General features: G+C 35.8%; 1 protein-coding gene across 1 annotated transcript; it reads right to left on the reverse strand.

The window, feature by feature from the left end:
* Positions 1-7,018: 7,018 nt before the first annotated feature.
* Positions 7,019-27,194, reverse strand: LOC136803950 (uncharacterized). Its single transcript, XM_067060675.1, has 10 exons — positions 27,050-27,194; positions 20,227-20,701; positions 18,005-18,455; positions 17,013-17,688; positions 16,614-16,806; positions 15,451-15,993; positions 14,802-15,104; positions 10,346-13,576; positions 9,793-9,818; positions 7,019-9,169 (listed from the first exon to the last, which is right to left on the reverse strand). Exons 2-10 carry the CDS (start codon positions 20,669-20,671, stop codon positions 8,390-8,392), a joined length of 6,648 nt encoding a protein of 2,215 aa, XP_066916776.1. The 5' UTR covers positions 20,672-20,701; positions 27,050-27,194; the 3' UTR covers positions 7,019-8,389.
* Between the last annotated feature and the right edge of the window lie 644 nt (positions 27,195-27,838).

A 27,838-nucleotide genomic window follows, 5' to 3' on the forward strand; every position in this document is an offset into this window, starting at 1 on the left:
AAAGTTCTACTTATCTCTTCATTAATCTTTCGCTGATAGCTTAAATTCGCGTTTTAATGATCATCTACAGTTATAAAGTACCTGGTATAATCAAATGACCATTTATTGTTCAATTAGAAATGTTAATTATGATTATATATACTCTTGTCATACCTTATGAAATGAAAATATTACACCTTTTTACAGCTTTCTGGATTTACCCAGGGAAAATGACATAGACATTAATCCTGCTGTTAATCCTCTGCGAGGAAAGTTTTTCCGATTACTGAGTAAAGATTTTGAAGCTGACTGTCCTGTTTTCTTGCAGTTTTGGTTACCTCACACTAGGTTTCTTTAGATATCTTGCATCTCATTGAACATCAGATTCTTCAAACACTTTTGATATCATACTCGACACGACAAACCGAGTATCAGCGTTTACTCATTTAATCGTATCATTGTTGAAGACTATGTTCACCGGGAATTAAGTCAGTGAGACAGGGGTACTAAATTTTTTTCACATCAACCAAAGGAGGGAAATACTATAGTAGTATTACTATATCATTTTCTTGATCAAAGGGGTTAAAAGAACTCGCGCATATAAATTCTGGGGAGTGATTTAACCCCATAGAAAAGAATTTGACCTCTGAGATTATGAACAATTTAAGGATTGGATCAATTTTGCAGTTAGCTATTCAACCTTCACGAGATTCAATTTTCAAATGACGTCAATTTTGCTAAGGAAGCTAATTGTCATGACTCAGAACCACCTAGGATCTAAATGTAGTGATTGTTTTCATATAATGAATGTGAAATTGATTATAGCAACCTTGAGTGGATTTCGCCATATTAGATCTACTTAGGATCTAAAATATTCTTATCGGTTATCGATGTATTTACTCGTCTTTATTTACTCCCCTGTGTCACAGACCCGATGTGACCCCAGCCCCACTGGAAAAATTGGCTAAGATTTTGTCCCCGGCGGGAAAATAATCTGGAATTTCAGCCCAACTGGGACATTCACGTTGATTTCATACCAACTCGGAATTCAAAGTTTAAAGATTGCACTCCAAAACCATCCCCATTGGATTTTTTTAACCTCGAAACAATAGAATCTCTATCGTCGTTGGGATTTCAATAGGAATTTTTATCCCCATTGAGGGAAAAAGTTCCACCGGGGCCGTGAGACAGGGATCTTTATTTCAATATGTTGTAACCATTTTCATCTTTATTGATTCATTTCAATCTTATTCTGTTTTTTTATCAATCACGATGACTTTCAAAAATAGTAAGAACACCGTTACATGAGATCAAGAAGGGTTAAACTCTAAGAATAGCACGATATTAGAAAGTTGTTGACAGATTCTCTTGAACTTCTTTTGTTTATTTATTATTTACTAAATTCATGTCCAATAAAGATGGATAAAGCCAATATATACACTCCTTAGTCATAGACCCGGTGGGACTCACTATCACTCAGTGGGACCCCCTACCCAATGGAAAATTTAGCTAGAATTTCTTTCCCGGTGTGAAAAATGTCCTACAATTTCAGCCCCACTGGAAAAGTAACTTTGTTTTCATCCTTATTTAAAATTCAATGGAACAAATTGTACATCCCTACTAAATTTTTTTTGACCTGAGAACAATTAGAATTTCTACCCAAATTGGGGTTTCGATAGATATTTTCATCCCCACTGTGACGTGGGAAGAAGTTCCACCGGGGTTGTATTTTCTCCAAACTTTAGACTTCTTAGACAGAATCCTAGTTATCTAGTTTGAGAATCAATGCAAAAATAACCGTTGTAAATACACCTCTTTAACCGTAGTCGTGCGGTCAGGCGCATGTCACTTTATTATTTAATATATCATCTTAAACTCGATCCAATCCTTTTTCACACTTTTTTCTATTGTCTTTAGGTGCGAAAAAAAGACTGGGACGGTTTTAGGGTGGTAAAACGGACAAAAAATACCCGCGCGGCAATTGGTCGAAAAGATGCATTGACGTGGATTGCAAAACTTACATATAGCTCTAATCTTATCCAGTAATCAAACTTATGATTGACTAATAAACTGTTTTAGATGACGCACACGTGGACGAAAATGAGAGATAAAGATTACGAGGGTTGTACAATTTGACCTTTTTCTTAGTCTTTTGCGTAATTACTCTTATTCAATTCTTGAGATTGAGGTTAAACTACAATTTAAAAAGCTTAAGATTTACTAAAAAAGGTTAAAGCTTTGACGATGTAGAAGATATGAATATAATAGATAAGAAATTTTAAATTCTTCCACTTAAACACCCTCGTATCACGGGCGTCTCACCGACCCGTTCGGACCAACCGCCCCAATTGGAAAATCTTCCCCGCTGAGACCCTACAGTACTGTGAAATTGACTTTGATTTTCTATCTCCATTAGAAATTTTCAACCCCACTAACGGGAAAAATTCCACATGGCACTGAGTGGTTTTCTTTATCTACAAACAAATTTTGTGAGCTATACACAAGTTAGACTTTCTTGTACAAACTGACTTGAATTTAACAGAGTGCTCGATATAATAATATGCAAACAAGTACAAAGTTCTACTCCAATTTTTGTCCGCCCACTGAAAATAATAAAATAGACCAATCCTCACTGTAAAACATTATTATATCAATCCCCATAGAGTTTCAGATCGTCATTTTTACCCCGCTTGCTGAAAAAAATCCTACCGGGTCTGTGAGAAGGGGGTGTTCTTTTAATAATTCTTTTGATGTCGAAGAATGTTGATCAACGAGTATCGGTATGGTATAGTTCTCAGAGATATTTGAATCATATATTGCGCTATCAAAATCGGATTGAGTGCGTTGGCTTACACAATTTTTTTTATAATCAACTCCAATTTTCGGGACAGGGCTAGGGGTGCTAGGCTAGGGGTGTCATTTCCTGAAAAATTCGCTTTGAGCAACCACCAACCACCCCTGATATAATACCATATGCTTATTGAGTCTAAAAACCTTTTACTTTACGAGATAGTGGCCAATTTTAGGGCTCGAGTCTTACCAACCTGGTTGCTTATAAAGAAAAAAATGTGCATTGTAAACCTGACCGTGTTACAGTTGGGTTCTCTTTAGCTTGTTTAGCTCTCTTTTTTACCCGTAACACATGACAAAGACATTTTGAGGCTAAGGAAATATAGCAAAGTCTGTAATGTTTGAAAATTTACTCAGGACTTTTAAAATTATAATAAAAATTATAGAATTTGTCTGACCTCTATTTCCTTTGAAATGTATTGGTACTGAGAATAGTCGCATCCTCCTACCTTTATGAAAATGTCAATCTTCACACAAGATAAAAACTGATGAAGGCGGAATGGCGCAATTTTAGATCCGACTGATATTTTCTGGATAGCTTTTTGAGTTTGGAAGAAATATTCATCGGCATTGATATTGCTTATACTTATGGACCGTAATTTCCAATCCTTTTTACCATCACAACGGAAAATACAAATTAAAATTCCGTGGTTTGTTTTGATTTTGGTGACATGTTCACATGGCGCCAGGAAATGATGGCACGTGTATCGAATTTATAGTTGCATCTTGTCTCTATTCGAGGAAACAGTTAGCTCTGATTTTATAGTCATAAATATTGAGTGGGGTCTCTCTTGTCCACTGATCTGATGTGTTATTTTAGGGTTTTTTTCTTACTCGAAGACTGAATGGAAAGAATTCCAACGATTAGTTGGTAGTTCAGTAGTGCGGGCAAAGTTGTAACACAGCACATAGTTTGTACAGTCCAACTGACTAACCGACAAACTTCTAATGAAAAGTGAGCTACGATCTTTATAACTCGAACAATTTCCCCTTTCTTTGAATGTATAGATTTATCAGAACTTTTCTTATACATATTAGCAACATGTTAAAAAGACAGCAAAAATATTTTGACCGGAATTCGTAAGGTTAGGTTACTTCTCGCAAGTTTTGATTTCAATTCAAAAAAAATTCATTCACAATCGAAAAACACATTTCTTTCTCAGTTTTGACCCTCCTCTTTTTCAAGCGCTTACCACTCAATTGATAATTCCGATGACGTTATGAAACTATGACAATGACCATACTCTCAACAAATCAAGCTGAGGCTTAAATATCGCTTCACTTGTACACATACCATTTAAATTCTTGCTTTGCCTTGACATCATGGAACCAGTAATCAAAACTTTGGTCATTGAGGTTCTATATCGATTAGAAAGATCATCCCCTGGAGAAATCTGTCAAAAATCGCCCAGAAGAGCAATACTCGAGTTTTGTAATACTCCATTGAATTGTCAAAGAACAAAGTGGAGAAAGAAAGTATCGAAGATCACCTTGGAATCAAGGCGAACTAGTAAAAATAAAAGCAGAGACTATCATTAAATATAGGGAGCGCATAGTGGGCACCCATAGTGGGGGGTTGAGAATTTTACTGAATTTAAAAGAAGGGGGGCTTGTGAAAATTTCAAATAAAAGGGGTGGCTTGGACAAAAAGAAGGGGGTAATTTTTTAAATGGGGGGGGGGGGCTTGGAAATTTGGCAATTTGCAAAAGAGTGTTTTCCATTCATTTTTAAATTTCTCAATAATTATTACATTTCCATTCATTTGAATGAAGCAAAAACTCTGTTTCTACAACTCTTGATGGTGTATGTTGCTTTTTCAATCAATAGATAGGATCATTTACATATTTGACTTTTCATATTGACTAGCTAACATTATTGGTATCTTAAATATCTTACTGTATCTGTTAAAAAGTAATTTCTGCCATCAGATTCATATTATTGTATTCTTCATTTTAATGGCCTTGGAATATTTAGAGATTGTAAGAGTTTGTGCGTAAAAGGTCGAAAAAAAGAGGGGGGTTGAACTTAAACCTGGGAAAAAGAGGGGGGTTGAGGAATTTTCATTTTTAAGAGGGGGGTTGAGCTAAAAGAGGGGGGTGCCATTTTTAAGGGGGGCTTGATACCCCTTTGCCCACTATGGGGCGTATGGGGTTTGCAATTTCCGAAATACCGAATAATTTTGCCAAAATTTCCGAAATTCCGTAAAAAAATACTTGCAATTCCGATACCGATTTTTTGGTTATTTTTTCTCCTTTTGACTAATTTTTCATTAAAAATCAGATTTTTCATGTATGAATTCCGAAAAAGGGGGATAAAAACTTTATAATACCGAAATTTCGAAGCAAAAATTCATGGATTTCCGATACTGAAACCAAACAATTTCAGAATTCCGAAATATATCGAAGGAATTTTGCCCGATTTCCGAAATTCCGAAGGAAAAGGGTCGATTTCCGCAATTCCGAAATACCGTACGCCCCCCACAATATAGATAGTCCGCGTATACATTTGTGAGCATGCAGAACAGATTCTATGAATTGAGTCGTGAAAAGGATATGGAGGAACCTCATTCATCAAATTCAACAGGGTTATGTTAGGTATCCAAGGCTTTTCGTATTTTCTGTAAATCTTACTTAAATGAGTACAAATATTCCCTGCATCCTAAAAATGAACTTTTCTTACGTATTAGCACTCATTTATTATCAAGTTCACAAAAACCCTCTAAGTAAACAAAGGCTTTGTTGTTTTAATCAAGCTATCTTTAGAAACATTTGGTTAACAGAAACATTTAAAACAACATTTCAATCACATGTCACTTCCTATTCTAAGCATGTCAATTGGTAAAACAATAAAAAACCAAAGTTGATAATAGCTCTAAATATATCAGAGTAAGGCGGGCCAAAGGATTGCTACTTACTTTGTTAGATATTGACGTAAATTCCAGGTATGGGAACGAGCCTAAGGGCCCTTTTTCACACCCTCGAGAGTCTCTCAAAGGGGTGAAAAAGACATTAAAAAGCAAAATTGAGTCACTGTAAGGGTTCCAAAATTATGAAAATCATAATTCAACTCCCTCAAAGGGTCATAAATTTTGAAATTTGGTCTAAAATTTGTAAATTTTGGCTGAAATTTTGGAGATATGGTCTCCCTAAGGGTGGCAAAAACGTCGAAAAATGAACACAATTTTCGAAATTCAGTTTCTCTAAGCAAGGTAAGGGTCGACTTTCAATTTTTGGCTCGGACAAACCCGCAATCTCGCAAACCAGTACCCCCGGGCTCTTACCACAAAGTAAGGTGGAAAGGTGACTTTAAATTAAAAAATATTTCCTAATGTGATTTTAGAATTTCTTTTCAAATAAGTAAACAAGAAAATAAGATCTTACAAATTTAATTATAATTAAATTCCAAATATATTACTTATCCTAGTCATAAAAACAAGATGCTTAAGATTTACGAGGTCTCTAAGAAAATGGTTTTTATTCCTTCCTTGATGATCTTGTTAAACTTGCTTTGGTTATTTTGTCGGTTTCTCCATAAAGCTACTACTGACCACATATTGAAAGCTAAAAGAAGGTCACCTTTAATCTTTAATATATGATGAGAGGACCTCATGCTTAGCAATCTTAAAATAGGCCACTTTGTGGTTCCTTCCTTAAAGTCGCTTATTACTTTGTAAAACTTTTGGGCAATGAAAAAAAATAAACCTAATGAAAATATATTGAGTGAAAATTTAAGTATATATGAATTCTCTTCCCACCCTCTCCCCCTAAAAAAGAAACTTGTGTTTCTTATCTCTTTTTAAGTACACATTTTTACTAGCCAAAATCATCTTAATGACGTAGCCCTAAAATCTGCCAAATTTTCAGCTTTAAATGTTCTTAAGATGTTCTTAATACGCTTAGTTTCTTTACTGTAAAATCTGTTAAAATCAGTACTGCATAATAAGTAATTTCTGAAATTCGAGGCTTATAGGGTTCTTAATTTGTTCATATAAAATTGTTCTCATAAAAAAGCGTGTAAGTCACTTATGACTCAAAATATCATAAAGTCCTTAAAAAAGGCAATTTTTAATGACTATAGTGAGCGGTCATAAAGTATCTGGATTTCCAAAAATCGAACCCCCCCCCTAGACAAGCCAAAAATTCTTCGCACCCTCCCTCCCCCTAAGGAGAATCTTAAACCACCCCTCCCCTCCCTCATCCTGCCTTGTTCGTAGCTCGAATGAAAGTTGGATGAAAGCTGCTGAAATGTGAAATATTGGATTTTAAACATTGTTTCCTTGCTACTGTGCTTCACAATTTTATTTATATTTTCTCATTTTTGTGTGTTCTTTTCAGGAAATTTTACTGTTGTGATTTTTATAACAGAGGCACAACCATGGTTTGCGCCGACGGAGAAAATTTAGCTAAAACCACTCTGTTTTGAACTGACTTTTATTATAGGCTATTGAGAACTTACATTTTCAGGAAAGTCAGTTTTATAAGAAAAAACTAGAATAAAAACATAAGGCTTCGACGACCAAAATATTAAGAACAAGCTGAGAACATTTAAGGCTTCTTAGACCCTAAAACACCTTATTTCTTATGAAAATGGACAAAAATACTCACACATTAGGCGTTAATATATAATAATAATAATAAAAAGTCAGATTTAAAAATGACACTATAGTGACGGGACATTACCCATCCTCTGTCCTTCCTGTCCTGTTGGTGCGGACCCTGTGAAATTCTTGAAATAAAGACCAGAATTTCAAGCTAAATTTCTTGAAAGTTGATTTTTTTGCAGCATGCAAGGGAAAATAATAGATTATCATTGGTAAATCTTCAAAGTTAATTTTTCAAAAGAGGCTCTGATAAATGGTTAAAAAGACTTCATTTTGGATCGTCTTGAGATGTCAAAGAAAAATTCGCACCCCCAAAGATGGTAAAAATATTTCATACCCCTCTCCCTAAGGGTGGCAATTATTTTTCGCACCTCCTCCCCCCCTAAAGTCCTCCACCCCCTCTAGTAGATACTTTATGACCGCTCCTTAGCCCTGATAAGCTTTCAAAGTTTATCCACAATAAAAGTAAACAGTCTTTGTTATATCTTATTTCTTGTAGAAACCACTCGTTAGGAAAGAGAAGTCAAAAAATTTGTCAATATTTTAGGGTTGAAATAGTCATGCAAAACCTTTTAACGTACTATTTAAGTCTTTCCAAAACTGTATGCCTAGACCCTAAATAGAAGGTTTAGCTATTTTGCAAAAAATAAAATTCAACCATATAAAAAGTAATCCATACAAAAATAGCGAAGACAAACTTGTAAATGTATAAAATTGTGTGTGAAAATTGTGCGCTAATAAAATAATAAAATACTCTTTTGAAACAACTATTTAATTGTATAAATTTTTGAAATATATTAAATCTTGAAGAAGTAATAACAAATTATAAAAATTATTTAATTTATAATTAAAAATATTAAAAAATATTTCCGAAATACATTGATATTGAAAATAAATTGAAAATTTAATACGCGATATTATTGAGACAAAAATATAATTATTAATCAAAATTTGTAATTGTTATATTGGGACAGTCGAGTCAAAATGATTTTGATCATAATGTCCTAGAACAACCCGTTTTCTCGGGGGTATTCCTTCAGTAAGAGGAATTTCCCTGGTTCCTGGGTATTGCACTTGATTTGAATTAATCACATCTATAGCGATTTGAAATGCATTTGCAGTAGCTTGTATAATCAAGTTATCTGTATACGCGCCATCTTGACTCATTCGCTGAATATAAGGTAAAATATTTTCCCCATCAGCTAAAAAACCAGTGAAATTATCAACATTTTTAAGGATATAAGTAATAGCTTTACTTCGGATATGAGCGTACTGTGAATCATCACCATCGTACAGCTGATGTGATATAGCTCGAAAGAAGCAATTTCCATCACCTTTAACTTTGTAAATTTTCAAACCACGTTGTTGGAGTATGGATGTAAAAGCACTTTGATCGGTGCAAGGATTGGGGATTCGGTTGGTAGGCGATCTGGTCAAGTTTGCTCCTTGCACTTCGTTCGAGTTTTTTTCTTGAATCACGTCTGAGTTTACTTGTTGTACTGCATTCGAGTTTGTCTCTTGCACCGCGTTCGAGTTTGCCTCTTGCACTGCGTTCGAGTTTGTCTCTTGCACCGCGTTCGAGTTTGTCTCTTGCACCGCGTTCGAGTTTGTCTCTTGCACCGCGTTCGAGTTTGTCTCTTGAACAACGTTCGAGTTTGCTCCCTGCACCGCGTTCGAACTTGCATCCTGTACTGCGATCGAGTTTGCTCCTTGTACCACGTTTGAGTTTTCTGGGTGCAACTTTACAAGAATAAAATATGCTTTTTGGTTATTAACTGCAATCAAGGTCATAATATTTTGATAATTTTGGTTATTTTAACGTTTTTCAAGATTTAAAGTTCCGGCGAGAAAGTCGATTTTGGGCTATCTCTTTAATTTCATCGAATATTTCAATTCGGGAGGGGTTGGCAGACTTCCAGGCTATATTCTGAGCCTTATTGGACTATTTTTCAACTTTTGAATGCTAAAATCCTAAGGTCCTAAGTCTTAAGTCTCATGTTAAAACTCAGAGTTAAAACTCTACCCTTCTAACCTACTTTAGAGCACTTACAAATCGATTGTGATTCAAAAACTTCCCGGTGTATTTCCCTTTTTTCTCAAATATTATGACCTTGATTGTGGTATTCTTTTTCTGTGTTCAAATATGATAAAAATTGATCATATATTCGAGCCTCTTTTAAATTTCTAACTTTAAAGGTTAAATGAATTTTGATTGGAAAATTTCCAAATGGAAAATGGAAATATAACTTTTTCAATGTACAGTAAAAAGAGATAGAGGATTCTTTCAGTCTAGGACAAATACTGGTTAAAAAAAAGGAAAAACATGAAATCTAATAAGCTGTCATGAAGAAAAACAATCATACCCGATCTTTGTTGCCACATTCTTTCTCTAAAACATAAAAAAGAACAAAGTATAAGTATAGGGAAAAGATTTTGAAAATCCGAATCCATTAATTTAGACGAAGGAACTGAAAAGTGATAGCATCCAGATCCCAGAGACATTTTAATCTAATTGTGTTGGGTGATGTTTAAGTACAGATGATGGTATCAACCATCAAGAAAAATTATTTCAATCAGGCGGACATAAAAAAATGTTGTTTTTCCGGAATGCGGGTGAAGTAAAAAAGCTCTCATCTGGCCGCCGGAAAAATAAAAAAAACTTAAGATCATTGAAATAGAAATTTTAAGATAAATTTTGTGTACACAGTATGAAGTAAGCCCTGAATACTAATGTATCAACTACTAATGAACAAAACTTGATTAACAAGCGGGAATTTCTAACCAAACGACGTTTGATAGCTTGACCATTTAATATCACATATAAAGACAGTTTAATCATGGACTCCAATTGTAGTTGGAAAATCTCTTGGAACGGCCCTTAGATGTTGAACAGCATTAGAAAAAACCTAGGCTTACTGTGGTCTCTGACTCTCTTCAGCTTTTCGTTGGTCGCTGATCCTTTGGTTCGTTTCATTTGATATCTGGCCAAGTCTTTACTGTTTGGTGCATCCCAAACCAAAAGCAAATCAGATGCGAAATCATGACAAACAGGTTTTTCTTTATTACGAGCTTCCAAAAAGTCTCGATTCAACTGGAACCATTTCTCGAGGAGAACTTCGTAAACACGTGACTCTCTTGGAAACCCAGGGCTGTCATTATACGAATATGTAAATGCATCTTTGTCAAGCGTTTTTCCATAGCTTAACACAACATTGTTTTCAGCTAAGATAAGATCGGTGACTGGGCTGGTATACGGCTTCATTGGAGTTGAGTATAATTGACCATCAATTTGGCTGACGATGAATATGTAACCTGTATGAGTTCCAAACCAATATGTTCCATTAGCGTGGCAAAATGAGGTGATATCAATCGGGCCGGTATATAACCCAGAGAAATTACATTCCTTCTTGGTATCAATGTCGATCTGATAAACATCACTTTTTTCTGCTTGTGATATATTATAAATCAAAATTTTCACCTTCTTCCCTTCACCCGCTGCTACGAAGATCAGCTTATCGTTGTGTAGAAACATCCGCTTAATCTCACACCCTATATCTTCTGTGAGATATTTCTCCTGCAGTAATAATGCTCCTTCTTGATAAAAGCTTAAGATGAAAAACTGAGTCGCCTGTTTTATTGTAAGAACGAGGAATCTTGAATCAGCAACGAAGTCCTTGACGTCAAGTTCCTTGATGGCTTTGTTGGCTCTCAGCTCATAAAGTTGGATTGCTTTAACTTCAGGAAAATCAATATTGAATGAGACGGAAGATAATATGGTTGATGTTGGGTTGTCTGCTTCTGGTAAGTTAGGCTCAAATGATCCATGCGTGATAAGCGTTTTTGTTTTCTCCCCAGTGCAGTCGTCATACAAAACAAAAAGTTGATTTTGAAGACATTGCATCTTTCGAAATCTTCCTTCAATCATATCATCCATTGTTGTATTATATTCTCGACTCAACTTGTTCTTTTCACCTCGTGGAACCAACACTATTTTGAATCGATCTTTGAGTTTGATACATACTATCACGTTTAAATCGTCATATTGAATGCTTTGGAATTCCATCTCTTCTTTGGTGAAATCACCAATGAGGGTCAACAAATCCTCTCTCGAATCATTGACATTCTTCTGTCCTTCTTTACGAATGTGATCCATGCCAGCAACAGTTCGGATTCTGATGGTTATATCGTTAGAATCTCTGTTCTCTTTTGCGTAGACAAAATGAACTTGATCTTTTACGAGATTTGTGCTGGAATCAAACCTTTTTGTCATGATCATTTCATAGGATGGAGAAGTGGTCAGCGGAATGCTGTTCATTAAGAGTTGAAAGCAAGGATGTTTGAGCAGATAAACGATACATTTGATATCGTTCACTCTATCGTTTGGATGGTATTGTATACAGGCTCGCATCATTCGTTTCAAACAAATAGCATCCTGCCGAACTTGGTCGAACTGAAAAGCCTTTTCAAAATCTCCTTTCCTTTTCATCAATTTTTTCAAGCCAAGATTTTGTGTCAGGAATCCATTGAATAATTTCATAAAGGTCAATGCTCGATACATGTTCAAACCAACGGCATAAATATCCACAGCTGATGCTGTATAGGTAGAATCAAACAGGAACAGTTCTGGTGGTCTATATTTCTCCATACCAATTATCTCTTGCAACACTCGACCATTGGCAAAGACCGATACACCAAAATCTGCGAGTTTGACATTAGTATCAATGTTGGTATCCTCTGTGAAGAAGAAGATGTTTCCTGCATGAAGATCACGATGGGAGATATGAAGACTGTGCATGAAATTCAACGCGTCGGAGATTTGGAAGAAAATACGATACAGCAACAAGCGACTGAAAGACGACTGTCCCTCCTTCATCCGATCTGACAGGCTTCCTTCGTCTGCCCATTCTGTCACAGTTATCCTTTGCTGCCTCTGGATGCCAAGAAATGTGACAATGTAAGGATGGTCAGCTAGTTTATAGCTGAGAACTGATTCGTGTCGAAAAGCAAAGAATATTTCCATTGGATTAACATCATCAAAAGGCACGCAATCTTTCTGTTTCTTCAAGGCTACTTTGAGGGCACTGTGATCACGATTACATGGTGTGAGTGTGCTTCGGCAGACTAGGCCGAAGCCCCCCTCAATGGCATCACTCCAATCAACGTCAGCTGACACATGACACGATGGTAGTAGAATCTCTGGTACATCAGCAAAAACCATATCAGGAAAGAGATCTTTCATAAGCCATCTTTTGCGACAAGGCGGGCACTCAAAACTTTTTTCTTCGAGATTTTCCTGGTACTGCTTAAAACAATCTTCCATACCAAACACCTTTCCTTGTCGGTTATACTGACAGCTTGGGCATCTCGTCCACCGCCTGACATCTTCAAAAGGTTTCAATGTTGATTCTGGATAATCTCCGATACTCGTCTCGATATGGTGGATCAGCTCAGTAAAGATTCGACATGTTTTGGCACGTTCTGATCCTCTAATGAACACAAGCACTTTTTCTTTACGATCAATATCTTCGAACCTTTGTATCCACGGGTGTGAATTGTTATTCTCTCTGCTTTCCAAGATTTGAATCTTGATGAAGACAACTTCTTCCTGGTAATAAACGAAACTTTGTCGATAGGCTTCACCAGGTGAGCTGTTGGTTACCTTTGGGTTCATGTAGTTTGAATATGGTGATTCATCATTGTTGACAATACCATTGGTATATAAACTAAGACGAGACAGCAACTTCTTCCAAAATCCAAAAGGTAAACATTCAAAAGTGAACACCCTGTTGAACTTTTCTTTCAAATGCAACGCACCTTGGTATGATTGCTGATAATACTCCATACCAAGATGAAAACATATCTGATTTTCAGAGATATTGAAACCAATCTTGAAATTCTCTACAAGAGATATCACGTGGTCAACAGCTAGTAATACGTTTTCGTCATTGTCGTGTGAATCATTACTGATCGCATCAACAGTGACATCTTTCATAATTTGCTTTAGATCTTCCCGTGAAAGTTCTTTCATATTGGGATCAGTTCTATGGCCATCTTTCAATGTTTTGAGAAGCTTTTGAAGTGGTTTGAAATTTAAGATCACAACTTCGTTCAATTTTTGATTGACTTTATGGAAGTACATCAAATGACCTGGAAAAAGAAAGAGGTAAATTATTGCTAATGATACTAAAAACAGATATTGATTTTCCGTTGAAAAATTATCAAGAGGAAAAACAATTCATAGTGTGCATGGGGGTTCCAGATCCCACTTAAAAATTCAGGTCCCACCTAACCCTAAAATTCCCACCTTCAATCCAGACTCCTAAATGCCAGCTAAAAATATTATCCCCAGGGACGAAAAAATAATTCTTTACCATAATAGGAAGATGCTAATATATTACATATGATATATTAATGCCGTGTTACATCGAATAAACGCAACGGGCGTTTATTAAATTTTTATGATTTTAGGAGTGGCGTTAATTCGAGGAGGCGCGTTTAAGGAATAATCTTTAATAAAGATCACTTTAATAAAGTGAATGAGAAGCTCGTTTTGCTAAAAGGTAAAAATGAGTTTGAGTACTGAAATAATACAATTAATAACTCATATTTAAGATTACCTTTATAAAATTCTCCCTTACAGCTACTTATTTCAAATAAACGCCCCTCCTAAAGGGGAGGCGTTTATTCAAAGGGGGCATTTGTTGAATATTTTTCCTTTAGGGAGGTGCATTTATTCAAGGGGGCGTTTAAAAGAAAAACACCAAAAGTCCCACCTAAAGAAATTAATCCCCACCTTAATTTGTTTCTCCCACCTAAAACTTGAAAATCTCCCAATCCCACCTGGAAATTTTCGACCCAAAACACCAACCCCCCCCCCCACTATTCTGGGGGCAGGTGGTGCACACTATGAACATAGTGGGCAGCAGCACCCCTCAAACCTCCACCTGAAAGAAATCACCCCCACAGGGTTATCCGCAACCCAACCCCATCGTTTTTTTCCTAAAAACCTCAACTCCCCCAGAAATTTTTTTTTTAGAATTTGGTATATACTTATTGAATTTTAGTACAGTAAAACATCTGTTCAACTCTTTTTTACACGTGGGATGAAAATTTCATTCAAAACAAAATTGGGATAGAAACTCTTTCGTTGCCACCTTATTAAATCTAGTGAGGATGGTTTGAAGCACAATTTCTTCCATTGAATCTTAAATGGAGATGGAATCAAAGTCAATTTCACGGTAGGGCTGAAATTATAAAGTATTCTTCCTACCAGGGACGGAATTTTGGTCAGATTGTTCAGTGGAGCAGGAGTCTTTCAGGGTCTGTGACACAGGGGCGTGCTATTTCTTTCCTAAAAAGTTTAATGAATTACCAGTGTCCTTTAGAAACTGTAGCATTTCACAAATATCTTCATCTAGCAAACAATTCACCAGAATAGCCGGGCTGTTACAGTCTTGTTGTCTGTCAAATCTTTGTATCTCATCTTTAACATCTTGGATCGAAATTGTTGCAATTCGTTTATCTTTTCTTTTGGCGTTCTCTTTGATTTTCTCATCCAATGCGAAATAAAATTTGGGTATTTTCCAGCCAAGGATACGATCCTCATTCTTGTTCTTAAAATTGACTGGCAACGATAAAGCCACCTCCCAAATATTTTCCCTCAGCTTTTTGATGTCTAAAGAAAGTTATATTGAAAATGATAAGTAAAAAAAATAATTTAAAAAATTCTAATCACAAAAAAGACCAACCCCAACAACAAACACAAATTGAAGGGTTTGATCATTTTCTGTAAGACTTCAACACACAGCGGGTGTCACTCATAACACCCAGCGATATATGAAAGGACCACAAGTTCCCTAAGGTCTTTGAAAACTCTATCCAACAGGGTCGAATTCGAGTCTTTTCTGTTACTTTTTAAAGAATGGTCGTCCAAACCTAGGATTTTCAAAAAAGAATAGCCAACGATAAACGAAAAAAATTTGTGGGAAATTAGAAGAATCAAAGAGAAACGAACTTCCCACCTTTAGCATCATTCATGTCAATGTAGTTAAACCAAAATTCGTTCAAAGACAAATTATTATTGCCTTTCCATTTTCCGAAATGTAAATTCCTTGATGGCTTGAATTCCTTATCCAAGAATGTTATCAGCTCTGTTTGACATCGATTTGAATTATCTCGTTTCCGTTTCTTTTCACGTTTTATTTTTGTCTTTTCCACTCGTAATTGACCGATCAGCGATTGTTTGTCGTTATTTTCAACAACAGAATTGATACTGTTTTCAATGTTTTCGGTAGAGTCGTCGGTTTGAAATCGGTGTATTTTGACGATCATGATAAGACTATCTGGAGCATATGAAACCAAACAGTTTAGCCATTCTTTCAAAACTGAAGGTGAACCCTTCACCCATACTACAAGATACAGTGACCTATTTGTAAGGAATACTTGTGTCCAGTCAAGCTGCCCTGGAAATATGACGGGTTTGAGTTGATATTGCAGCGATTGTAATGACATTTTGATTGATTTGTACTTCAAAGAATAACCATCATGGCTTGGAAATTCGATTTCTAGATTGAAAAATGAATTGGGAGATTAAAGATTTTTAAAGTATGTATAGCAAGATTATACATCATTTAAATTGCACCACCTAGACTAAAGTGTAACTTCTTGCTGAAATTAGCTTTCTGATGATTTTGGATGGTGCTTACAGTATTTGTATAAAAAATTAATTCAATAAAAATTAGAAAAGGAACTTTTTGTTTACAGAGGTACCATGAAGCCTCTTGATTTTATATATAAGATTATTTCTCGCATAGAATCATTGTATAAAAAGTTAGGCTTTAGAAAGTGTACCGTTTGAGCGAAAAAAATCCCAGAAAACAGTTCTATTTTAATCCAACGAGCTACCTTCTAGAGGCTGTAACCTTCGACGCAAAAACTTTGTGGAAGAAAATAACCATACAAAATTACTCAAACTACTTCAAAGTACCTCCAAAAATTACCAAAAATTACCAAAAATTAAGTTTTTTCACATAGCTGATTCGCGAAATTAAATTCCCGCACAAAAAAATGAAAAGTATTTCAAATTTGCTAGTTATGAAATCTAAAGTTAAACTTTTTTCATCAAAATTTTTTACTGGTCTGGCCCCGAAAATTTCTGACATTAAAGTATAACTAAAAACCATACCTTTATTTTCATCATCAATTGGAGTAACCTTTTCGTTTAACAAATTAGCTGACAATATTCGATTCCATTTTGAAAAAGGACCAACAAACATTAAATTCATTTCTTGATTTCTAATTGAGGTCTTCAGAAACTCGCTTCTTAAATACGCGAGCAAAAGTCTTGGTTTTTCGATCATATTTTGTGGATAACATAACTGAAAATAAAGAGATCTATAGTCAAAGAACTATTTAAAATAATTAAATTATTTATTGCTGAAGATTTAAGTAAAACATGGAAAACTCGGATGGAGGTTGATGAAGCGGGCTGAAATTCTAGAGAGAGAAAAACTAAATTTCTTGTTTGGAAAAAGTTGATTCTTTGTAATTTGATCAATTCCGTATATGTTTATAATTTTCGCACCTGGTTCATATCATCGATCTTCAAGTTGGGAGATGACTGAGAATCTGACCTTATCAAACGTCCAAGATCAATCGGAAAATCGATGATATTTTTGTTACCACTGAGATCCAGATAGGTCAGTGGCATTTCACAAATGGATAATGGTAAACTTTCGAATTTGTTTTCAGCCAAATAGAGTGAAGTGATAGAAGATTTTGCTAATGCCTTCGGTAAATTTGTTAGAAAGTTCTTGCTCAACTCAAGACATGTTAACGTTTCCGCAAATTTATCAATATTTGGCAAAAACTTGATTTGATTGTTATTGAGGTTAATTCTTTGTAGTGGCTTTAGAGTGAAAATTTCTGGCCCAATATTTTCCAATTTATTTCCTTCCAGGTTGATGAAAGTTAGAGATTTCCATTGGTTTGACCTTGGCATCTTCGGAATAGATTTTAATGAATTATTATTCAAGGCAATCCACGTTGTTTTATCATGAAAACATTGAAGCTCTTGGCCTGATAAATCTAGATTCCTCAACCCTAAATGCTTCCAATTTAGAATATACTCTTTCATTTCTTTTAAGTCGTGAAGAAGTGATTTGGTTATCAGCAAGTACAGTACAGTTTTATCCTCCAACAAATTGTTGGCTGCCACCGATATCAAATACATCAAGACCTTCTCATTTTTAATGAATTTCCTAAAAAGAACAAAGTCACAATTATTAAAAATAACTCGCAAAAGTGTTTTGTTATTTTCAACGCGACTAATAAATCATAAACACCGCTATAAGCTTGACAATATAAGATGATAAGATAACTAATAAAAGCAGGGTTTTTTTTGATAAATGTGGGAGAAAAAGTGGATTTTAAGATTTTATTGAAATGGAGTTGGAAATTGTAAATCAGGGGGGGGGTGGATAAAATAAAGGATGAATTTATTCAATTCAGAGCAACAAAAGAATTCTCTAGAGGTTACATTAGGCATCTGCGATAGTAAAATTAAAATGAACTCACAAGTACTCTTCCTTGTTGTCTCTTCTCTCTTTTGTTTCAGGATATCTAAGATCGTTGTCAAGACATTCCAATTCTTTCTTCTCTTCGTTAAACTTAAATATTTGGTGCCAAGTATGAATAAAGTTGTCCTTTTCGACTACAGTACTTAAAGGGTGACAACGTTTTATTTTGATCAATGATTTTGCCATATAGTAAGTCTGCCATTTTGGTTTATCGATAGCCATACACGCAATTTCATCCAAATTGTTGATAGTCAATAAATAAGATAACATTGGTAAAACCCAAAAATGGTGATCACCTTCTAACTTAAGTAAAAGATTCAATAATTCTTGACTGAAATCATCAGGTAATGTTCGTCCGATTTTCTTGAGAACTTGGTGAACGTTTTTGAAGCCAGTTGTGTCTTTATCGTTAAGAGAAATACTTGCATTATGGATGGCTAAAATCAATTCTGGAAAAAAAACAAAAGAAAACATCGACACTTCTTTTTTCAGGTAGTTTCAAGTTTTAAAAATATGAAATTATGATCCTTTAGAATAATTAAAGACAATTTTTTTAAAAGCTAAAAAGTCTTAATTTGGTTCATTGGTTAACCCTATTAGCCCCAAGCTTTTTTGACTTTTGTATCCCCAGGGGGGGGGGGTAGAATCTACCACCCACGATTATTTTCGATCTAGAAGAGCTATGGCCATGAAATTTGGTACAGATGTTCTCCATCATGATACAATTTTCTAGGAAGAAAAAAAAAATTTATGACGTCATGCAAAAACTGATGACGTCATCACAAAATTTCGACCTTTCGGAAAAAAGCCCAAATATATGGTTTACAAAAATGTCTATTACAGTTGAACCAATAAAGATATTTCAATTCTGTTTGAAGATTCTGAAAGGGAAAAGACTGTTCTTTAACTAAGTTTTGAAATTTCCATTAAGATTTTTCTTAAAATCTATGCTGAAGATGAGTAAAATTTTCAAAATTTGATGACGTCATAAATGATGACGTCATCATTTTCAAAAATTTTCATTAAATTTTTCAAGTTTGTATTATCAATGCCTACACATGTCAAAATTTGAAAATGATTGAATTTAGAAGAAGCAAACTTTAAATTTTTGAGTTTTTAAGTGATTTTAGCTGGGTTTTATGTCATGTTTCACAATAAAGTCATAAAACCTGATCTGGACAACCTATGACCCTAAAATTTTGCACAAGTACTCTTAATGAAATTTTATTAAAAGTCAAAAAAGTTTCAAGTCGTTTAAAAAATTTTTCTTTGAGATATAAACAAAAGAACTCCAGCGTGGTAGATTCTACCCCCCCCCCCTGGGGCTAATAGGGTTGGTTAAAGATGTTGTTTATCAATCAATGGTTGAAATATATTGAGAATTTGGGTTATTTAACCGTTTTTCAAGATTTAAAGTTCCAGCGAGAAAAAATAATGATTGTATACTGGCACAATTGTTTTTCTTTTTTATGAAGAAATATTCCCAAGGGGTTATAAACAAAAACTTATTCGTTGGGAAAAGAATTATTAACTCAAGACCAACCAACACTATCTTGTTCGTCGTAAGACAAAGTATTTTGAAGAAAAGAAGAGATATAGATTTTTACAGACATGACTCTGCAGTGCTGTAGCAACTGGGGGGGGCAAGGGGGGGGGGCTATGCCCCCCAATTATTTTTTCAAAAATGTTTTTTTTGCAAAATGCAAAGTTTTTCTTTTTTAATTTGTTATAATTGTCACAATTGAGTGCATTTTCAAGCAATCTAGAGCCCAAATTTTCAAAATTCCCCCCTCGGGCCAAACCATTGTTGGCCCTCGCGGTGTCACTAAACTTGAGCCCCCCCCCCAATATGGAAATACTTCCTACGACACTGCTCTGTTCAATAACATCTCTTTTCAATAAGATGTTACCAGAAAATAATTTTAATTGTTGATTTTACATGCAATTACCTTCTGGTATCTTTTAACACTCAATGGAAGAGTTAATTGCATCGTTAAAATGCATGTCCTTTCGATTGAAACAGAAGAAAAGAAAGAAAGAGAAAACAAATCATCGTTTCTTCAGCCTTTTCGAAAAGTGATTTTTGACTTTACAAGATCATAACTTTTGAACCGATTGTCCAAATGTAAAAAGTAATACATCAAAATGGACGTGAATGTTTCCTGATCATTATTATTGGAGGACCTTACTGATTAGTATAAATTGACAAACAACAAGTACCTTCCATGTTCAAGAAACTGAGTACTTCATCAGATATGTAATCTAACTGTCTTGGAGTCTTCTGACGATTATTAGATACCAGCAATGCTTTTTTACCACAAATGCAAGGTTTTCCATTCATTCTGCATTCTGCTGACTCGCCATGTTGGCTGTTCACCAAAGCTCGAATGATATCAATATCCACTTTTTGCTGTTGAACTGCCATGTGTAGTGCAGTATCTTCGTTGATTTGCTTTTCTGTTGGGTCAGCACCAAGTTTGAATAAACACTCAATGTTTTGAACATTGCATAGTTGTGGAGAATCGACAACTTCATGGAGAAGACGTAAACGATCAACAAAATATGGTTGTTCTTTATTCACTTCATTGTCACCATTCTGATATAATTCAGCACAATCAATGTGCTCTTTCTTTCTAAGATGCTCCTTTATTTCCGCTAAACTCATTTTGGCTCAAATCCAAGATCATGATCAGCACTAAAAAAAGACAGAAAATATAATCTAAAGTAGACCACATAGGGCCTCCATATTTTCCTGAATTTTAGACACAAGGCCGCACAAGTCCCATACAATTGGGGGATAAAGCAGAGAGGATGATAAACAATAGAGACCAAAACTCCTGTACCAAGATTACGGGATTTGGAGTGCAGGCTGATTTTACTTTTGTTTTCAGTGGTTTCACTTTTGATTTCAAGCCAACATCTTAGCAACGAGGTGCTTGCCCATAGTTACAGGGTTTTGTGCAAAAAACTAAACATAGAAAGTTTTCCAAATCCCCTATTAATTTCGATTGAACCAATAAAAAATAAAACTTTTCTATGTTTCACTTTTTTGCACCAATTCTTCAAAATGAAATTATTTAAGATTTAAAATTCTTCTTTTATTCAATGATTTTTTAAATGGCACTTTGTTGACAATCTAACTCTCGCATCAAATCCCTGCTTTCTTCAGAAAATTGACGTTGAGAAAAAACCTAAGCCTTAGGATCACAGATTGAAACAAATAATATATGAAGGGTGAGATTTTACAGTCGCCCGTCGTGCAAGGCACTGAGAGGCCACAAGTGCCAAAAATTAGGGTCATGTGAAATGCGGCAATTTTATTGGTGGAAATTTGATAAACAGTTGTGAAGGAGCGCCGGGAAGCAATCAGTAGAAGAGACCATTTTCGTTTTTGTTGCTAGCGTGCACTTTTGAATTTGTTTGTTCTCCTTCAAAATGGCTGACGTTGCTTGGAGAATTAGAGAGCATCCACCGCCAAACTGCCCACTGCTTCAATAATGAACCAATTATGAGTGTGTAATTTGCCGCACAGTTGACGTCATGCACTCCATTGGAATGATGGGAATTTCTTCTTTCTTTCTTCATTTTTGAGGAAGGCAAGGTGGGGGAAAGTTGAAAATGGTACCAAGATTTAGCTCATGAAAGCTGCCATTCACATTTACACAAAAATCCCCACAAAAATCGCAATTTAACAGTAAATTTCTTTGATTTTGATTGACTATTTTCTTTTGTATTCAATACGGCAATTTTTTTACAAAAAATCGAGCTCAAAATCGCACAGTAAGCTGAACTGTCCATCGTAAGAAGTACAATCATATCAACTGAGCAAGACTGAATATAGCTAATTGAATCCAGTTGTCCCACTACCGTCGACTGCTCTAACTTGGGTTGGTTGAATCATGGGACTGTTGATATCTAGCCTGTATTTTCATTTACTGTTAAATCTCTTTGACAACAAATTTGTTTTGATAACTCACCAAGTTTATCAATCATACTTTCTGTCATAACATGTCACAATAACTTTCACTGATAGCGCGCCCTTTTTAACTTTTCTGCTTTCATTCAAAATGATCGGACGCTGATTGGAAAATTAGAGAGCGTCGCCGCCTAACCACCTATCGCCTGATGGGATTAACAAATAACGAGTGTGTAACTTGCAACGCGAGTGACGTCAAACCCTCCATTGTTTTGCCATTAATTTGGTCTTTTTTGTTCCAGACATTCGCGTGTTTTCCACTACTGATTTTTTTTTAATATTTTGATTTAAAAGCCTACTCTGTGCAAAAGAGAAATTGTGTAATTTTTAATACACCATTTTAACTCAAATCAAATGACTTTGTTTAGGAGGTTCGGTGAAATGGTGGCCGAATTGCTGTCCCATGTTTTGTTAGATAGTCCCAAGTAAGTTAGAGCAGTTGACGGTATCTAGGTATTTCAATCATGTTTCCAGAAATCGAATCACAATTAAATTGACCTTAGTTTGTTTTGTGTTTTTTTTATTGACATTCATTCGGACATTGGCCTTTTCAAAAAAAAATTATACAGGGGTATTGGTGAATTTTTTTCACAAACCCCTCCTCCCCCATGAATTTGAATAACAAATTATCCCCTTGAAATTAGGGGTTAGACACCCACGGAAAGTGAAATCTTGTGAAAAAGGGCCTGTAAAACAAACTATTGATGTTAGTTTAGGAGAGAACCCCCCCCCCGGCCCCGATATCCTGGCAATATAATGTAGAAAGGCCTTTATCAGTCTAAACTTAAACTCCTATATCAGGATTAGAAACTAGGCTAGTCTTACCTCTTTTATCTTTTCCTTTATACAACAATACAATGCTGACAAGTTGACACAACACAAGTGTACATGTTCATTGACAAGCACAAGTAATCCCTGAGAGAAGTTTATATCGAAATCTGTAACAAAAACGAAAGTGGTCTCTTCTACTGATTGCTTCCCAGCGCTCCTTTGCAGCTGTTTATCAAATTTCCACCAATGAGGCTGCCGCATTTCAAACGGCCCTTCTTTTTGGCACCCGTGGCCTCTCAGTGCTTTGCACGACGGGTGGCTGTAAAATCCCACCCTTCATATATTTGTTTCAATCCGTGATCCGTGGCTTAGGTTTTTTCTCATCTTCACTTTACTGAAGAAAGCGGGAATTTGACGCAAGAGTTAGATTGTCAACAAAATGCCGTAAAAAATCATTGAATAAAAGAAGAACTTAAAATCTTAAATATTTTCATTTTGAAGAATAGGTTCAAAAAAGTGAAACATAGAAAAGTTTAATTTTCTATGTTTATTTTTTTGCACAAACCCCTGTACTGTAACTATGGACGAGCACCCCATTGCTAAGATGTTGGCTTGAAATCGAAAATGAAACCACTCAAAACAAAAGTAAAATCGGCCCGTACTCGAAATCCGGTAATTTTGATATACGAGTTTAAGTCTATACTGTTTATGCGAAAAATAAAGCGTGGTTTACCCGCGTTTCTCTCGCGGCGCCGCAGTATACAGAACAATCTTTAGAGGCTTGTAACTCGAGCCTCTGCTCATCTCTCGTGCTCAAACTTTCACTTTCAATCAAAATTAGGCAATGGAACTTTTGACGGTTCTTTTTATTATTTTCGGTTCACGGTAAAAAGGCCTAGTAAGAAATTCTTCGCGTGCAAAATGTTGTTTTGATTTGGGCATCTTCGTTGATAGCATGCTAATTAGTTTTTTAGTGATTACTACATCATTAAAGTTTTCTTCTCAAACATAAGTAATAACACTTCACATTTCTCATATTATATCAACAATCTGTGACGTGATATAGGGAGAGTACAATTTAGTGATTGATTGATAGCTTTGTTATATTTATTTAAGTTTTGTTTTTGTTGGTATGAATGCTTCTCCTCTAAAAATAAACCAAAACAAATATGTTTCCTCAGAATGAAAGTCGTCTTTTCTTTTTCTTTTGTCACTCTTCACCACATCAAACAAAAGCAGATGAAAATTCCATCACACAGAGTCTTTGTCAAAATCATCATATACATTGATTGATATTGTTGTGTGATTCTCTCAAATTTACTGATTAAATTGAACCAAAAATGTCCTCAAAAAGATAAGTAATTGCCTGATTATTAACACTTTTCAGGACTTCAATTCTTTTCTTTAAAACACTGCATTGAACGCTTGCAAAGAAGTGAGGTCGTTTGCCGTAAGAATGGCTACCCTTCAAATCATTTCATTATTTTGCCGGCGACGACATGCGACTGAATGTTATTTTTGTAGGAAAATCTTTTACGCTCAAAACGGTCGGTCAGGTTCGGTCTCGTATTTTCGAGAAATTTCCTTGAACCACCTCAAATTTGCCATTTCACTGGATGCATTTTCTGAACCAGGTTCAAAATTAAAGATTTCCTAGCACAGAAGCAGCTAGATATGTAATCCCGCAAAAAAAAATCAAAACAAAGATTTTTTACAGTGCGGGAAAGCTAGCTACGCCGTACACACAAAACCTAAAGATTTTTTAGCGCGAAAAAAGCTAAGTTTGTCGCGCGCACCACGGAAACGCACGCCACATGCATACAACCCCTGGTAAAATAATATCGAGATATGACCAAGAAGAAAAATCAGTTCCGATCAGAAAACTAGATTTCACTTGAAGAAAGGGTCTTTGTATTTTTATTTACTAAAAGGGTTGGGATGGTTCAGCTGAACCATTTGAACCCCCTCAGATCCGCCGCTGCGGTGTCGACTTTAGAGGAGGGGTGTCGATATTGGACGATTTTACGGTCTTAGATAGGAGTATTTGTGAAATTGAAAATTTTGTTCCTATATCTGGCTCTAGGCGGTTAATCCAGTTAATCCTGACTGCCCTTGGAAAATCTGAAAAGTTAACAAAGACCCATTGGATTAATGATTAACACTGCTCAGACCCCTCTGGAAAAGTTTGCCAATACCCCTGTATATAGGTCGTGGCCAGTCAGGACCTCATTTCACTTTATCGATATTACGCAAACGGCAGTGTGCGCTAAATAATCTTGGTTTCGCTTTCGATTTCAAGCAAAGGTCTTAGCAACAGGGCGCGCGTACATAGCAACGGGGCTGGGTAGAAAAATCTAAAACCTTCGTCCGCTATCAGCCGCGCGGTAATCTTTGCCGGCTTCAATTCTTAGATAATGAATAAGAGAGGTGCGCTTAGCTAAGCCGTGCTCGCGGGCGATAAATTTATGTTTACTTATCTTGTATATCTTAGGGGGGGGTTTCATGGTTGGCGGAGGAGCGGAATCGGCCCTTTTTTCGGACAGAGTGGCGGAATTTGGCGAAAATTTAGACGGAATTACGGAAATTGGGTTCTCTGACGGAGACGGAAAATTAGACAATTTTAGTGCGGAAAAACGGAATTTAGCAAAAAAATTTGCGGAATTTCGGAATTGGTAAAAGATTTTCAAAATTTGCGGAATTTTCGACAAAAATATTGAATTTCAAAGGAATTTTCGGTGACGGAATTTTGGTTCAATTTAAGACGGTGTGACGGAAATTGGAGAAAAAATTGGCGGAATTACGGAATCGGGTACCCCCTGAAACCCCCTGAAACCCCCCCCATCTTAGTGGTATTTATCCAATGAAAAGGATGTTGACAAAATATGCACGGCGCTGACATAATATGCACGGCATTGATTATGACATCATTAAATATGTCAATGTCGATTCAACGCCCGTTAAAGAAAATAATTCGTAGATAGTTCTTTTTATCTTGAAATTTAGAAATACGAGCAAAAAAAGATCAAATTTAATATTTGTTTCCTATCTAGATTATATTAGCGTTAGAATACGGTAAATTTTCACGAAAAATATTTCGCGATGGCGGTACGCCCAATCGCGCCCACTGGAAAGTTCCAATTTTTGATTATCGGGAAATCGGGGAAACCGGTTCACCACATGGATAAAAAACGTACGGAATGAAACCTGATAGAAGGTTTTCAACCAGATTTATTCAGATAAAGCTATAAGAGGTTCATTACTTGTGGATTTTAAAACCTACATAAGCAAAAACGAAAGTTGTTGTGAAGGAAAGAGTAAACGCAAGACAGAAGGTTTGGTTGTGTTGATCAGGTATGTTTTTATTCTATCCGAACTAATGTTAAAAAAGACCAAAGAGGTCCTGACTGGTCGTGGCTTCTTCATAAAGACGAAAGACAGATCTGGACTTATTTCGTACTTTCCAGTCTCTTGTTCGTAGTTTATCTGACTTTCTGGTTCTATGTGAGTTATTTTCTATGTTTTCTAACTTACTGAATGACTTACCGACAGATCGCCACCGGTGGGATTCGAACCCACTAAATGCAAAGTTCCGATGTTTTGAAACCCAATGCCTTATCCACTGCGCCACGGATTCATGCCGAGAGAGCGTTTCTGACGGCAATTTATACTGTACAAACTACAGACCAGACTGTATTAAGAGAAAATCACAAAAGAGTGCTTGTTTCGAGCTCCAACCCTAACCCTAACTGATAATAACCAAATTCCTAGCCAATCTGATACGTAACCACACCCAAACCACACCCATACCCAACCCTACCAGGTCGCCTGCAGGTCCTGACACTACTCCCGCATGCCGGATCCGAAAAATAGATACATGTCTTTCGCTTTTACGAAGAAGCCTTCACCCTGTATATATGGTTTTAATAGCCCATTATTGCTGGATTATGTCAAAATTGAAAGTGAAAGTGGTACCGTGAGATCGGGTAAAACTTGCATCAGTGTAGGCTAACATGCAGTGCCCTCAAATGACTGGTCATCAAAATACAAAGTTGAATAAAAACAAAAATGGTAGAGTTAGAGAAGAGCTGCAAGCGGAGCTGCGTTAGTTCATTTGTTTTGAAATTTTCTGCTTTGATTGGTCAGTCATTTGATGGCTATGCAAGTTTCCCTCTACTGATGCAAGTTGTCGGGTAACTTGCACGGTAGAGCAATGCAATGTACACCTACTGCTACTATACATAAAAAACATAGCTAAAATTTGATCAAAATAAAGGGAATCTAATACCAAATACATACCTTTAATAAACTTCAAAAATCCATTACGTGATTATAAGAGATTGAGTCTTTCAGTCTTTGCATAAAGTATGGGCCTTTTGGTCTAGGCCTGAAGGTCCACCAGGCCTGAACCATTAACATCGATAAAATCTAAAATCCAAGCAAGTCCCCGAAGCAAGTCCGCCCTGTTTTTTCTGTCACATGACAAAACTAAAATTCTCGGAAAATGACGGGGGAAACCCTATGCTGAACTTGGCTCAGGCTCAGGGGAAATCCCTTCACTGTCATCTCGATCGATCCCTCTCTCGGCTGCCTCTCTCTGCCCAATTTTTTCTCTCGAAATAAAGAAAAAATCCTAAAAATCGTGAATTTTCCGACCCTTAGTAGATAGAGAGTAATTCAAAACTCTCCGATTTTTCCAACCCTTCTTAGAGAGACTTTGAAAAACCGACCCATACCGCGTCCGCGTCCGCACATACCCAGTACCCACTTTTGCCTAAGTAGGTTATAGAATTTATTTATAGTTATTTATTTATTTATGCTTGCCATTGAAAAGATAATATGACTATAATTTATGAGAAAATAAAAATCTGAACAAATATGAAGTACAAAATGAAAAAACTTTCAATTCAGTAAATTCAATGAAAGAGATCATCTCAAATTCATAACATACAAATTTTTCTATAATTTAGGAGTCGATATCAAGACGAGGAGCTTAAATTAAAGTTAGATGATTGAATATCAATTAAAGACTGTGAAATTACTGATACACACTTTGAAGTTAGAGAAATCCAGGCTCCTTCAAGCTTA

Source organism: Clytia hemisphaerica, unplaced genomic scaffold, assembly GCF_902728285.1.
Source record: "Clytia hemisphaerica strain Z4C2 unplaced genomic scaffold, Clytia hemisphaerica genome assembly, whole genome shotgun sequence".
In the NCBI taxonomy this organism is placed as follows: Eukaryota; Metazoa; Cnidaria; class Hydrozoa; order Leptothecata; family Clytiidae; genus Clytia; species Clytia hemisphaerica.